At 42.2% G+C, this 16,069-nt stretch overlaps 1 protein-coding gene across 8 annotated transcripts in view; it reads right to left on the minus strand.

Annotated features, from left to right (window-relative positions):
- MEI4 (meiotic double-stranded break formation protein 4) overlaps nt 1–16,069 on the minus strand; it is a 210,813-nt gene that overhangs the window by 155,150 nt on the left and 39,594 nt on the right. For all 8 annotated transcript variants that reach the window (XM_021092258.2, XM_021092267.2, XM_084964502.1 and 5 more), the window contains one exon: nt 15,444–15,689. In XM_021092258.2, the coding sequence (XP_020947917.1) occupies nt 15,444–15,689 (246 nt within the window). The remainder of the gene's footprint in view (nt 1–15,443; nt 15,690–16,069) is intronic.

The raw sequence follows: 16,069 nt of genomic DNA on the forward strand, positions 1-16,069 counted from the left end.
GGCATAATTAAACCATAAAACTAATGTCAGAACAAAACAAAACACAAGAAACATTAAGTCTTCTGGTGTCAAGGAATCGATGACAATTCCCATGAGACTATCAAGCCAAGGAAGAAAACTACTATTTATTTTGTGTCTGTGTGTCAGGAAGCCTGGGACCAAGCCATGGCCCATCATTATCCTCCCTCCTCCTCCTCATTTTACAGAGGAGGAAACTGAGTCTCATAGCAGGTAAACGACTTGCCTAAAGGAACTGAGCGAATGCCCAGAGAGTTGGGATTCAATCAGGATTCATCCAACTCCACGCTCTTTCCAATACTTTCTCTTCCTCCAGAATTTGCCCTCAGCAGCCCTTCCTCCCATCAATAGTACCTCCTCTCCCTTTGTTCTTTTTTCACTTATTTATGCATGTTCATTCATCAATTAATCACTGAGCAGCTACAGGGTGCTAGATACTGATAACAACCACTCATTAGTGAATTCAAGTGTTTTCTACTAAGCATGGTGTGCGAGGCATTGTCCTTTTCCTTGTTCAAACCTGTTAGAATTGAATGTTAAAATCACATCACTTCCACTCACTTTCAAGATACCTTCTGGTAAACAGAAATCATAATACTCAAGCCATTCAAACGCAGTGTCTACTACCTTCTAGTAAATACTGAAGATTTTAGCTGGTTGGTTGGGACGAGGTGGGGGGGAAGCATTTACTTTATAACTATCTAAAAGGTAATATTCTAATTATTTATATAATTTTAGTCGCTTAGAATTCTTGGTAAAGTTGTTAACAGCATCAAAAGCAGAATACATGAAGTAAGACTATGCTCCCAGAAAATGTTTAGTGAAATTTTAACTAAAGTGTTATTTATGTAGTTGTGTGAATATATATGTGGACTGGAGACCAGGACTTGCCATCTGCCTCTACACAGACTGAATCATGAGCCACTGCAGCTGCTGAACCTCAACCCCCCAAAAGGGTTCAGGTGGGGACCAGGAATGAGGCACTCTGTGGTCTGGGAAAACTGCCAGAACAGGTCTTCAGATAGTTATTTTCAGGAGAAGCTATTATGAGACCAATTCTTGCATCTCCTCATATCTAGAAAAGCATGACAATCCTTCAGGGCATTAGTCATCTCCTCCTGGTGACTAACTGTAACTTTCAGGAGACTAGCAGCAACTTCTGCAAAATCTGTGCATGACTGAACTTACCTCCTACTTCACCAAAATCACATGTTTACTGACCTTCCCCCCTTGCTCTTTGCCTCTTTGGAATGGTATTTAAGAGCTATCTGAAATGCTGCCTCCTAGGCTACAGTCCTCATTTTGCCTCAAATAAAACTTAATTCTCAACTTTCAAGTTGTGTGTGTATATATATATATATATATTTTTTTTTTGTCTTTTTGCCATTTTTTGGGCTGCTCCCACAGCATTTGGAGGTTCCCAGGCTAGGGGTCTAATCGGAGCTGTAGCTGCCAGCCTATGCCAGAGCCACAGCAACGAAGGATCCGAGCCACGTCTGCAACCTACACCACAGCTCACAGCAACGCCGGATCATTAACCCACTGAGCAAGAGCAGGGATCGAATCCGCAACTTCATGGTTCCTAGTCGGATTCATTAACCACTGCGCCACTACGGGAACTCCCAAGTTGTGTATATTTTTTAAGTATATATATATACACACACATATATACACACATACATATATATGTACCCACATACATATGTGGGTACATATATATATTAAGTACTCTGTTAATTAAATATTTACTTATAAATCATGCAATAGAAAATATCTCTGCATCAACTGGTCTCAGGTTTCTCAGAAATATGCCACAGCGTTGCCAATAAGATTTCACCTGCAAATATAAGCCAAAAGAAGGAATGATACTTGATTCTTTCCAAAGAGGTGTCTTAACTCATCCTGGACCCCTGAGTATACTGCTAATTCAAGGACCCTGGACGGTGTAATAATTACAGCAATAACCTAAGCAGATTCATTTCAAAAGCATACCAGAAACTGTTCAATAAGCTACATACAGCAAAGTAAACAAATAATACTGAAGGAAAAGGAGAAATACAAGTATGCCCTAATTTTAAAAATGACGTTCTTGTGCTACTTCTTTTAGAGGCTGGGAAAAGCTGTCTACTACTACTTTTCACCCTTACAAAAAAAAAAAAAAAAAAAAAAAAGATGGAAAAATGCCATTTCATTTTACACTTGCTCACTATTCACCCAGAAGACTGTTCCCCAAGGGTCCCACTCAATGGCCCCCCAAGGCCAGTAGCAATGCAAAAATGCACACAGACAAGGGAATGGCCCTTCCCCCAGCTGCCCCCACACCCACCGTCCCTGATCACCAGTGTCACCCAAGCTCCCAGATCACATAATGAGAGCAAATTAGTGTGGATGAAATCTCCTCCAAAGGGCCAATATCAGTGAGTTCTACTCTTTCTAATAAATAAATGCAGCACCTACAATAAGTTAAGGGTGGTGAAACTAGGTGGGCTTAGCAATGAAAACTGGAACAAACGGCATGTAGGCTGAACACAGAAAATAAAAGCTGGCCTTAAATCAGAGTTTCTCAATCTTGGCTGCTCTTTAGAATAACCTAGGGATTGTAAAAGCATATGGACCCCAGAGATTCTTTTTTTTTTTTTTTTTTGAATGATTTTTATTTTTTCCATTATACCTGGTTTGCACTCTTCTGTCAATTTTTTACTGTACAGCAAAGTGACCTAGTCACACACATATATATACATTCGTTTTCTCACATTATCCTCCATCATGCTCCATTATAAGTGACTAGATATAGTTCCCAGTGCTATATAGTAGGATCTCAACGCTTATCCACTCCAAAGGTAATAGTTTGCATCTATTAACAGCAGATGCCCAGTCCATCCCACTCCCCCTCTCCCCCCTGGCAACCACAAGTCTCTAATGTCACTGGTCTGTGGTGCTGCCCAGGCATCAAGATCTTTAACAGCTGAGCCTTAGATCTCTCCGCACTGAAGAGAACAAGCCTTTCAGAAAGTCACTTTAAAAACAAAAACTGGGAGTTCCCATTGTGGTTCAGCAGGTTAAGAATACAACTAGTATCCATGAGGATGTGAGTTTGATCCCTGGCCTCACTCAGTGGGTTAAGGATCTGGCATTGCCATGGGCTATGGTGTAGGTTGCAGGCATGGCTCCGATCTGGTGTTGCTATGGCTGTAGCGTAGAACCTTGGCTGCAGCTCTGATTCGACCCCTAGGCTGGAACTTCCATATGCCGCAGGTGTGGCCCTAAAGAAAAAGAAAAAAAAATGTTTTTAATTAAAAATAAAGTTTTAAAATCATCAGTTGAACATCTGATTAAAAGCACTTTTATTTTTCACAGGGACCTGTGGATACACAAGGCCTCGCTGCACACAGCAATAGCTTACAAAAATTTGAGAGCCTATGTTTGCTATCACTGTTGTCTGAGCACAGACAAAGCACTTCTTTAAAGAGACGTTTCACAGGGACTGGAAACGTACAAACCCCTGAGGCCCAGAGCCCTCAGGCCAGTTCCTGCTGTATCTCTCACCCTGTCATACTTCAGAGAACTGTGCGGCCGCACGAAGCAGCCCACCAGCAAGGACCTGGCCTACTTTGGACTGATTCCTGCTTGGAAATGACAGATAGGAGGAGATGCCCTATGATTCACAAGGGGAAAAAAACACCAGATGAGGATAAACATTTCATGAGATACAGAGGTAGAAATAACAGCAGAGTCACTAAAGGCACAACAATTAATAAAAGCAGGACTTAAATATGCAAAATGTCACCTCATTTGTATGACCTGGGTTGAAGGATAAATTCAATCAAAAAAATATTATTTTAGAGAAAAAGTGGACAAATTATACTAAATTCCAGGGGAAAAAAATATCATTTATTAGCATAACAAGGGAAAGAGGAAAGATGCTTAAACTCTGCACATTCTGTTTTATTGTTAAACTAGAAGAAACTCCCAATACAATTAAAAGTATGTGGAAAGATCAAAGCATTATTTAATTTTTAATTTTCTACCAGTTACTTTTTCAGCATTAAATTAAAATGTTAGCATTTTGTCTGTATTATATTTTACAGAGAAAATCTCACCTTAGTTCAAAAATTATTTCTGCTACACATATTTTTAAGCCTAGTCAGGGGCAATAATTTAAAGTGATAATTTAAGAAGAAATAAGAAACACTACTGTGTGTAAGACTGCACTGAATCAAGCACTGAGGGAGGATGCAAAAAAAGTTTAGTTTTCATTGTTCATGTGACTTTTTTTTTTTTCTTTTCCAGCTGCATCCACAGCATATGGAAGTTCCTAGGCCAGGGACTGAATCTAACCAACAGCTGTGACCTACCCCGCAGCAACATTGGATGCATTAACCCACTGTACCTTGCTGGGGATTAAACCACCACCTCTGCAGTGACCTGAGCTGCTGCAGCCAGACTCTTAACCCACTGCACCACAGTGGGAACTCCTTCATGTGACTTTCTAATTAAAAAAGTAATGAGAAATGCTTAAAGCTGAAAGCATTTAAAAATGTTTCCTTTGAAAGCATAAGGAGCAGCTTTCTCTGGAAGCAATCTTATTTCCTGTTTATTTCAAAGTGCAAAAGCTGGCAAACATGACCTGAATGAATTAAAAGCACATAAGCAATATTTCTCTCTGACTTCGAAATAGGATAGACCAAAAACAAGAAAAATTATTGTGCACTTACTATGAAATAATTGATGGTGTGAAAGAATGGCTCTTCTTTGTGTCTGCAGGAAGCTCTAGCCCTAGCACAATACCCAAGCGAAGTACCTTCCAATAGATTTAACTTTTTTTTTTGTCTTTTGTCTTTTTAGGGTTGCATCTGTGGCATATGGATGTTCCCAGGCTAGGGGTCCAATTGGCACTGCAGCTGCAGGCCTACACCACAGTCACGGCAATGCCATCTCTGAGCCACGTCTGTGTCCTATGTACAGTTTACGGCAACACTGGATCCTTAACCCACTGAGCGAGGCCAGAGATAGAAACTGCGTCATCATGGATACTAGTCGGGTTTGTTAACCACTGAGTCACAACAGGAACTCAGGATTTAACTTTTACACTAACTCTAAGAAAGGATTACAAGCAATTTAATTTTTAAAAACCACACAAATGAGGTCTCCTAAACAGGAGATTTAACTGAAAAGACCATTTACATGCAGAATAAGAAATGGGTAAAAATGCCCTTCCTTCTGAATTAGTCCTTTGTCTTCATATTCCATCTAGGAATTCATCCGAATTCATTTGCTATCAGGTTAGCCACTCTGACTCTTAGAATCACCTGGAATATAATGCAATGTTAGACTTGTGTGACCATGTTTTTTATCTTGTTGCCTGCAACATGCTAGCATTCATTGACAGCAATCTATTTCTTTTTGGCTGTGGTACATTATATACTTTTTTAAGGATTAGTATTACATAATCAGAATTTAAGGTTTTCTACTAGAATCTACAATACAGTATACTGCTTTTCCTATGCAGTATTTTCCCCTACAATATATCTCTAACATGGCCTGAAATAGATATAAGAAATATTTTCCTGGAGTTTCCATCGTGGCTCAGCGGAAATGAATCTGACTAGCATCCATGAGGACGCAGGTTCGATCCCTGGCCTCGCTCAGTGGGTTAAGGATCCAGCATTGCCGTGAGCTGTGGTGTGGGTTGTAGATGTGGCTGGAATCTGATGTTGCTCTGGCTGTGGTATAGGCTTGCAGCTACAGCTCCAATTCGACCCCTAGCCTGGGAATCTCCATATGCCATAGGGAAGGCCCTAAAAAGACAAAAAAAAAAAAAAAAAAGAAAGAAATGTTTTCCCTGACAAAAAAGGGGAGCTGCCTTACTCTACACATATTATATACAGAAAATATGGCATGTATTCAGAATCCTCTATGACTGCACAAAGGATGCTTGTTAGGAAGAGATGAGGGAAGCAGGATAGAGTGAAGCGGTGGGGGGAAGCAGGGAGAGAGAGAAGCTCTCCTAGAACAAGACCCCACAGTACACCCAATCCCTGGATGCCTGTTATGTTTGCATACATATTTCACCGAACAGAATCAATAGTATGGAACAGAATCAAACATGGTCGTTAACAGTCATGTTGAAATCAACACTACTATTTTATTCATTTGTTCATTCGTTTGCTAGTAAGTTCTACTACCAGCCTCAGCCTAATCAGGCTATAAATGAACATGTTCTCAATTCTTTGGTATCGGTTGGTATGAAGGAATCTTTCAGAGGCGTGCCCACGAATCCCTCCTGATTTATTATAGTCAGACATCTTGGACAGGCGATGAATACGTTTTTACTGAGCCTTTTCTGGAGCCATCTCATTACATTCCCTGAACATATATTTCATGTTTATGTGTTTAAATCAGTGGTTCTCAGACTTCAGTTCTCATCAGAATCACTGGGGGGACTGGGTAAGACCCAAGTTGCTGGTGCCACCCCCAGGGTTTCTGGCTCCAGTAAGGGCCACATCCTCACCTGATGCTGATGCAGCTGGTCTGGGGACCATAGTTTGAGAACCACTGGTTAAAGAAAACACTGTTAAGTACCAGGAAGGCATTGTATAAGGATTCTACATGCTTCTCCCTCCATTTATGACGCTTTTATCCTCGGGCAAGTTAGTTAACTTGCTTTCCTCATGCCATTACCTTTAGAACCAAGGCCAAGAGGCAGGAGTGACTTAGACCAGGTGAAACAGCAGGGAAAGAAATGAAAGAATGAAAATCCAGGAGTTCCCGTTGTGGCTCAGTGGTTTAAGAACCCGAGTAGTCTCTGAGGATGTGGGTTCAATCCCTGGCCTCACTGAGTGGGTTAAGGATCCAGCATTGCTGTAAGCTGCAGTGTACACTGCAGATGCAGCTTAGATCTGGTATTGCTGTGGCTGTGGTGCAGGCCGGTAGCTGCAGCTCTGATTACACCCCTAACCCAGGAACTTCCATGTGCCGCAGGTGTGGCCATAAAAAGAAAAAGAAAAAAACAGTTTAAGAAAATCCTAAAGCAGTTTGAAAGAGAAACAAAAGAACCAGAAGACAGAGTTAGGAAGAAGGGACAGTGGGTTGGGGGAGAGCTTTAAAGGCAAGCTCCTGGAAGAACTGTAGGAATGAGCTCACAAGAACACAGATTAAGGTAACCTCTTCCCTCTTTCTCAGGGCCCAGGGCCCATCTCTCCCTCATGCTCTGTACTTTCTGCTCTTTCTGCTCACCTCTGATTCCGCTATTCTCCTCTTCCCTCTGTATCTCCCCCTTTCCTCTCTCTGCTAATCCCTTCCACCAAAGTACCAGGGCACTGGTGTCTTTTCCATCTTAACAATGAGAAAACTTTTCCTCCACCTGCACCCTCCCAACTACCAACCTATCACTTTTCCTTCCTTCACAGACACCACCACCCCCCCCGACACACACACACACACGAGTCCCCAGTGCCTATTCCTCACATCGTGGTCTTCAGACCACACCACAGACATCACCTGAGGGCTTATTACCTGAGAAATGCAGACTCTCAGGCCTATCCTCATCGGCCCATTCCCTAGCTTGGATCACGGAACTGACGTCATTCCATTAACTTTCCAACTCTCAGCTACTGTCCACAGCTATCTACCTGGATTCTATTCACTGCACAATGTTTACCTAAAAAGAGAAAACTGAGAATGTTTAGGATGAAAATAGGAAAGCCAGAATCCTCAAGGTACCTTCAAATTCCCAATTGAATCTTAAAATTTGAACACCAACAGCTGTAGGTTTTGCAGGTTTTCTTTGTATTTAAAGACACAAAGAAAACCTGCAAAAAATAGACAGCTTCTGCTTTAGGGCAGCACATTAAGAATCCAGCATTGTTTCTGCTGTGGCTTGGGTCACTGCAGAGGTGTGGATTTAATCCCTGGTCCAGCACTGTGGGTTAATGGATCCAGTGTTGCTGCATCTGTGGTTCAGATCTGATCCCTGGCCTGGGAAATTCCATGTACCAAAGGTGCAGCCAAAAAGAAGAACAAAACAAACAAAAAAAACTCTGCAAAAAATAAATAAATCTTAAATGTAAGGACTAGATTAAAATTCACTACAGGTTAAACTATTCAAAAGAAAGTCACAATGAGCAAAGACCTAGGAACACCCAAGTACTCTGGGAAGTTTTGGCTTTTGTTCTGCAGAGGCGAGGTCAACACTGATGTTCTTCCTTTACTCTGTTCTGATTTCCACTGCTAAGTGTCTGCCTGCCTCCCTCGATGGAGGGGCCCTGGTAACTGACCCTAATGAGTGGGTCCCCTTTCCCAGGATGTTGGGTCTTGCTCTCTGATCCTTCCTTCATCACTAAGGGGTTTGGTAGGTCTCCAGCAACAAGAGTTTGACAAGAACACTTTGTTCCATGTATTAACACTCACATAAGCCTTATCTAAACTTATTCAGTCAGTAAATATCACCAAAAAAACCCCTCCATGGTGGGACGCCATGCTATTCTAGAAATACAGTGGTGATGAGAAAAGATGCAGACCCTACAAGCTTGGAGTATAAGTCCCATGAGTAAGACTGGCTGGTTAAACACTTGTAATTTAGCTCAAGTGCTGTGAACAGCATAGACTATTATGGGGACCCCCAGCAGGAGAATCTAAATCCAGTTGGGGTGGGGGCCAGTCAATGAAAGACAGAAGGGATTTTAAATAACATTAGAAGAAAAGGACAGTGCCCGGGTAGACCCAAGGAGAGGGAAAACATACCCTCCAGAAGGAACGACGTGTGAAAGCCTGGAGCAAATTCAAGGAAGTGGAAGAGACTGTGTGGCACAGAGTAGAATGTGGAGGACATAGTGGTGAGAGGCTGGGCTGCAGAGGGGAGCAAGTACCACGAGGGGAAGAGGCTGGGAGCCCGTGTTAAGGATGGGGGGCTTCAGCCTAAGGTAAGTGAGAAGACCTGAGTCTGGGCTGCAGTTTTTATTTGAACACAGCAAGGCTACAGCTATTGATGTGAAGTCTAGGTGGAATTTTTCAGACAAGGCCAAGGCAATGGTACTGGGAATGCAGAGAGGTGGTGGGAATCCAGCGATACCCACAAGTGGGGCGTGATCTGACATGCAGATGTGTCCTGAAACCCAGTGTGGGTTATCTCGTGCAGTGAGATGCGGGGCCTGGTACAGGAGGAGATGGGAAAGATGGATGATTTCCATCTGGAACACTCCATGGAACATTCGGCTGCCTTGCTCAAGCCCATCCTCTGAAGTTCCAGGATTCATCTCTGTGCCAGGCCCGGTTTGGCCCTCCTTACTCCTTATCTTCACCATTCCTACCAGAGCCAGTTCCTGTGAGCATAATCAATGTGTTTATATTTCTAAATTATTGCCTCATCATTACCAACCATCTGATATTCTGAGTTTTTTAAGCCTTAACTTCAATTTCTTTGATGGTCTCTCATGTCAAAAGTTTCATTCAATTTTTATACATAACAAGTAAAGCATTTTTTATTTGTTTTATTTGTTTTGTTTTTTGCTTTTTAGGGCTGCACCCACAGTATGTGGAAGTTCCCAGGCTAGGGGTCAAATTGGAGCTGTACCTGCTGGCTACAGCACAGCTACAGCAACAGAGGGTCTGAGCCATGTCTTCAGCCTACACCACAGCTCAAGGCAATGCCAGATCCTTAGCCCATTGAGTGAGTCCAGGGATCAAACCTGTGTCCTCATGGATATTCATCAGATTCATTTCTGCTGCACCATAATGGGAACTCCAGCATTTTTAATGTACAATTATATGTTTAAATTACTATATAGCCTTTCACTAGAGATCATATGAAATTAAGGACATGCTCTCTCATGTTTATGTACATTATGCATGTATGCTTTGATTCAACTGCAATTTTAGTCAAATTTCCATTATTATTATATTTGACAATTGATACTATAGAAGCTTAGGTGAAGAAGGAAGTGTTATGAATTCATTTTCCATGTTCTTTCAGCATTTGTAAAACAGATAAGGTCCCAGCATATAAATGCTGAGCTCCAGGACTGTGCTGCACCACAATGGGAACTCCAGCATTTTTAATGTACAATTATATGTTTACTTTAAATTACTATATAGCCTTTCACTAGAGACCAAATACAAGTCTAGTATTTGCAACGTCTCCTCATATGTGGTCTAAAACAGCTGAGAAGGAAGGAATGGGACAGAAGCTGAGAAGCAGGGACCAGAATTGTGAGAGCCAGGAGCCAATACCAGCTCCAGGCTGGGTGCTACAGTTACACACAGGACCACCATGACATGCAGCCCTGCTCCCGCGCATCATCAACACCAGTCTAGTTAGAAAACCTAGAAGATTTTCCCAAATGCAGACTTACAGGAAAGATTAGCAGGGCCTCAGGTGGGCAGCAGAGTGGTAAGAGTTTGCTCCTCAGGTTATAAAACAGTAAGAAGAATAGCAGAGGAGTGCAGACAAACTTGAGCAAGTCAGCTAGAAGGACAGGGGAGCTTCCACAGCCCTCTCGTCAGGCTGTTGTTCCCAAGGACCCCAAACTAGAAAGAACTAAGTTCAACCTAAACTGACAGCTGTTCTGCCCATCATGTCCCCCGACTCCAGGCCTGCAGTGCAACTCCTGAGCCCCTGATTCAATGTGCATTTACTCAATAAACAGGTAAATCAATGACTTGATTTGGTTTGATTTGCTCTTACTTTCTTTTCACTTTGGCCAGTTGCTCATTTATGCAGATACTGAGTGCTTAAATTGTAGGGAAAAGCATATACCTCCACTTCTCCTGTGAAAGCCAAAGTACTATGTAAGTATCACAGCAATTGTCCAGATTCCCCCCATCTGCCCCATACTCACACATATACACAAACTCAAATCTTAGACCCTCAATCTGCTTCCTGAAGTCCTGGGCCATTTTCCCCACTGACAAGGCCCTGGACTTGTCATCATCATATCCCATTCAAACCCTAGTCAACACTTAAGAACAGCCAATAATGTCTTCCTGGCCAATCTGTACGCTCTAGATCTCCCTCAGGAAACCACTCAGACCCCAGCTTAATCCTCACCAACATTATAATGCAATCATTTGACAGGAAGTTGTGCTAGATAAAAGAACATAGTATTTTTCCTTATGTTCTCCCTTATAGATCAAGCAGATTCTTGGGAGAAAAAGGAGCTCTATAATTTATTCATTATTCCCACCACTTCCCCATTCTTTAAGTTAGGATGTGCTCATGTAGAAGGAAGAGAATTTATAGATAACAATGGCATAGATCATTGTTTATCTCGTAAAAATTCTTCATAAAGTAATCCTAGCATTGCTTTGGCTGCTCAGCAATGTTAAGGTTGACCAAGGTTCTTTTCATCCTCCTTCTTTATCATCCTTAGCATGTTGACATTAATATTTCAATACTGCCTCATGGCTGCAAAATGGCTACTGCAGTTCCAGGCATCACATCTTCATGTGGCAGCACCCATACAGGAAACAAGTGGCTGAAGCAAAAACATTTTTAAATTGCCATCTTTCATGGGTTTCAATCTCTTGACACAAAAAGGCGCTTTTTATTAAAAGCTCTGAAGTTTCCTTTGCATCTTTCATTGATCCCTGCCCAACCTTAGAAAAATACTGGCAAAACAAGTCTAAGCCTTTCAATGGATTAACTCATTGGGTATGGGCACATGTCTACCAAAACAAAACTGGAGTGCCTTTACTAAGGAAGAAAGAAGCTGACTACTGAGTAGATAACTAACCTGTCTGCCACAGATCACCAAGAAGGTTTTGAGACATGTGGCACTGAATATATGGGCTTCTTTGATCCAACCTTCTTCTTGCCCTTCTCCCATCCCTCCTTCCCTTCCTCCTTTCCTTTCTTTCCTTCTTTCCTCCCTTCCTTCCCTCCCTCCCTCCTCTTCTTTCTTTCCTTCCTTCCTCCCCTACTTCCCTCCTTTCTTCTTTCCTCTACTAAGGAACATTTAGGTAAAATTAAAATGTGGCATAATTCTAAGAACAAGTTCTATTTATCATTTCTCTGCATAATCTAGACCCTCTTTAATAAATACAATAAAGAAGAATATTTCTCTTTAAGAAGCTGTAGAAAAATAAATCAGAATAAAGAAATAATGGAATTCCTGAAGTACTATATAAACCATATAATACTTCCTTATTTGTTTACTTTGTAATTTAAATTCTGCTTTATTTAATTATGGGTTGCTCTGCTGCTTTAATGGATAGTTGACGCTGTAAATTAAGTTCCCTAGCATTTCAATCTGTCAGGAAGCATTCTGATCACCATTTATTGAAGGCCAGTGATCTCTGAACAATGGAAATTAGCTGCATGTGTTAAAAAAGCGTGAAAATTCCAGAAAGAAACTTCTAATAATATAAACACATCTATAAAATAGTTTGACTTTCAGGGGTGGAGTTTCCTTAGAGCAAAGCGTGTCAATCTTTCAAATGATCCATCTTTATTATTTTTTTTTTTTTTGTCTTTTCGACTTTTCTAGGGCCGCACCCACGGCATATGGAGGTTCCCAGGCTAGGAGTCTAATCGGAGCTGTAGCTGCCAAGCCTATGCCAGAGCTACAGAAACATGGGATCTGAGCTGAGTCTGCAACCTATACCACAGCTCATGGCAACATCGGATCCTTAACCCACTGAGCAAGGCCAGGGATCGAACCCGCAACCTCACGGTTCCTAGTCAGATTTGTTAACCACTGAGCCATGACAGGAACTCCTGATCCATCTTTAAATGCCATTTATGTTTCTCTTTTTTCTTCCTATCAATTGAATACCCCCTTTCTTGGGTCTTTTCTTTCCCCTTTAACAGTGACTCCATTTAGCTATCCCTGCAGTCCTCATTGTTTAAGTGTAAGCTAACAGATGCAGATACAGATTACTTTCAAACATCTGCAATGAAACACTTTACCTGCAACCCTGCTGTGAGTAAAAGAGCTTTTAATTACCTGATATCTGAAAATGTCTCTCACAGGCACTAGGAATGCACAGTTTCAGTGTAAGAGCAAGTTATTAGCAAGGTTCTCACTGTTAGGTACACACATCCCAAACAAATCACTTACCCCACAGTATCAGGGATGTAAACAGACCCATAATGGCCAAAAATTGCTTGGGGATCAGGGTTGTTTGTGACAGTCACAGTTCAATAATACTGGGCATTTTTACATGGGTGTGGTTATATTGATCATATGACTGCACAGAAAAATTAAGAAAAATTGATTTCTTTTGCCATCCACAGGTATTCTCAAAGAGGCCATTTCCTGGAAAGCCTCCAGAGAGGCAAGTGTGGCCTTATATCATGTGACACTATTTTGATCACACAATCATGAGGTTTTAGTCACAGCTGGGAATCAGGCTGTTGAGATTTCCTGACGTTAGTGTGTATCCCAAGGCAGGCCTGGGTCCCCAACACCTGCCTACCCTAACATGACAGCTGCACTCCTTCCAGTGGCTCAGGTTCCTCTGCCCAACCCTGGGATGTCAGAACCTGCACCCTCCTCATTAATGCGTCATCCACCCCGCGAGCCTCCTTGACAGTGATAATGTTACTATTTCTTAAATACCAGTGAATCCTTACTCTGGGTCTATATTTCCAGCCAGTTCTGCCTCTTTGAGTTTTTGGACCATACTTCTACCTTCCTTTTAGGTAGTACCTGTAAACTCAGGGATTAGCCCACATTCAGACAAACCCGGACCCCACCTTTTATCTGAGAAGCTTATCTCTGTGCTCACCATCTGGATTCCAAGCATTATCACAATCAACTTAATAAACTAGGACTAGAACCTCAATTATCCTAGATGCCTCTCACTCCCTTTACCCGCCTCTGAACTCACCCACAGATGTCTGAAATGTTTACTCTGGAGTCATTCTTTCTAGTTCTCCCCATCACAGTCCTAGTTCCAACTCATCACTCGTCACCTGAGCTTTGGTAAACCGTTTTAGAACCTGCCTCCTTGTCTCCTTTCACTGCCAGGACATCTCAGTGCTCCACTTCATTTGACAAATATGCACTGAGCACCTTCTGCAAGTCAGACTCTGGGTGGGTACAGGTAGAAAGTGCTGAGCAAAGCACAGATGCTCTCCTCAGCACACCCAGATTCCAGCTCAGGGGATAAGGCAGCAGCCAAGTAAGACAGTAAATGCATGACCCATAGTGGGTGCTTGGGTAAACAATTACTGTGGGGTGCTGGGTGCATGCAGCGGTCAGTGACACCTGGTCACTCTATTCCACAGAGTCAATGGGAGGTGCACTGCCAAGACGAGGCAGGAGGAGCCCACAGAGGCTGAAAGAAGCCAAAGGGGATGATGCCTGGAGGGAAGGAACCTGCATCCAGGGAGTGGAGGTGAAATCACCACAGCCTCACAAGTGGGAATCCAGCCTGAGGCTCCATGGGAAGTTGGGGAAGGTTTTAGGCAAAGGAGTAAGATGATCTGATATTTATCTTTAACACATCACCAGGAACATGCTTCGCAATCATGACAGAAGGGCCAGTGCTCTAAGTCAAAAAGCTGAACACCTCCTAAACGAACGAGGTGCACCTAGGCTCCAGTCTGTCCAAATGGGTCCTGGTTTTCCCTGTTACTCGTAATTACTGTGGTCCTATTTCTTTCTCTTATGGGTCCTATGGAGATTACATGTCATTTGGCCAACTCACTGATGGGGATTGATTTTCCTTGGTTTGACATCCAAAGCCCTTCTGAACCTGGTCCTAACTCACCTCTCTTCCCCTCCCCCATCGGATCTCCACCTTGTGGTGTTCTGGTCCCTATAGCTTGCTGAATGGGACGGTATACTGCTACCCTAGCTCACAGATGCTGCAAGCTCTGACCATCTCCCTACCAGTGCAGAGACCCTGAGAAACCTTTCCAGAAACCAGACAGGAAGAACGGCTTCCTCCTCTGAACTCTGTCAGCTTTTCTACAATAACGCTCATCACATCTGAGCTAACTGCCTCCAGGTCTGCTTTCCCTAATAGAATGTACGCACTTAATGGTAAAGGCAGCATCTCCTCCCACTTGTTTCTGGGTCCTTACTCACCACCAGGTGCCTGGTCCACAGCAGGTACTGGATAAAGGACTGCAGGAGGAATTATGTTACTATAAGAGCAACATAAAATACAGAGTCAAATCATATGGACGAACAATGAGATTTTAAAATTATTTTCTCTAGTAAGCTTAAAACAATCTGCCTCCACAAGTAGACAGTCTTCATTCTCCAACTCCATCACCCATGTCTAGTGTAGCCCCATTCATTAGAAAGTGGCAATGAGCTTTTTACTGAATGACTAGAAGTAAAAGATATGGACAAGACAAGAAGTCTAATTTTAGAAAACTAAACAATTTGTTGTTTTGGTTAATAAATTTCTAAGTAACTGGGAAGCTGAAATAAAATAGACTGATATATTCCCAACAGGCAGTTTCATCCACTCACCAGTCTTAATGGGTCCTGAACAAATCCTGCTCAGAAGAAGTTTTTGACGTAACTGCAGGACCTCGGCTTCCAAGGCTTCGACTTTTGATCTCCACTTTGATTCTTGCCCTGACACCACCCTGGCGAGATGCTCCGTGTATTCTCTGCTGCTTTGGTCTGCTGGTTTCGAGCGGATAATTGCCAAAGCCAAGGCCAGCTTTGAAGTTCTCAAAAACCATGCTTGATCATCCATCCTGGCTTTTTTCCCTATCAGTTAACAAGAGGAGAAAGTTAAGAGAAATTCCTTTTAGCCTGTGCAGTACATTTCATTTGCTCACAATTGATTTTGCAGAGTAACACTAATTAATAAGTTTACAACTTGAGGCCAAAGAGTGGAAAAAAAATTCTCAGGAACTGAAGAGAGTGTGGAAAAAAAAAATATGCAGAAGGAAAACGCAAACACGTGCACACTGAGTGCAATTAAGATTCAAAATGTAGGTTCTGACAATCTGACAAATTTGTGGAATACTAAAAGCACACATTAATGCATTTAATGGGTTCTTTGTTTTTGTTTTTTGGGGGTGTTTTTGTCTTTTTTTTTTTTTTTTTTTTTTTTAGGGCTGCGCCTTAAGCACATGGAGGTTCCC

Source organism: Sus scrofa, chromosome 1, assembly GCF_054392235.1.
Source record: "Sus scrofa isolate SSC_HxYL_T2T_F1_AM1 chromosome 1, Sscrofa_HxYL_maternal_Yorkshire_Landrace_v2.0, whole genome shotgun sequence".
NCBI lineage: Eukaryota > Metazoa > Chordata > Mammalia > Artiodactyla > Suidae > Sus > Sus scrofa.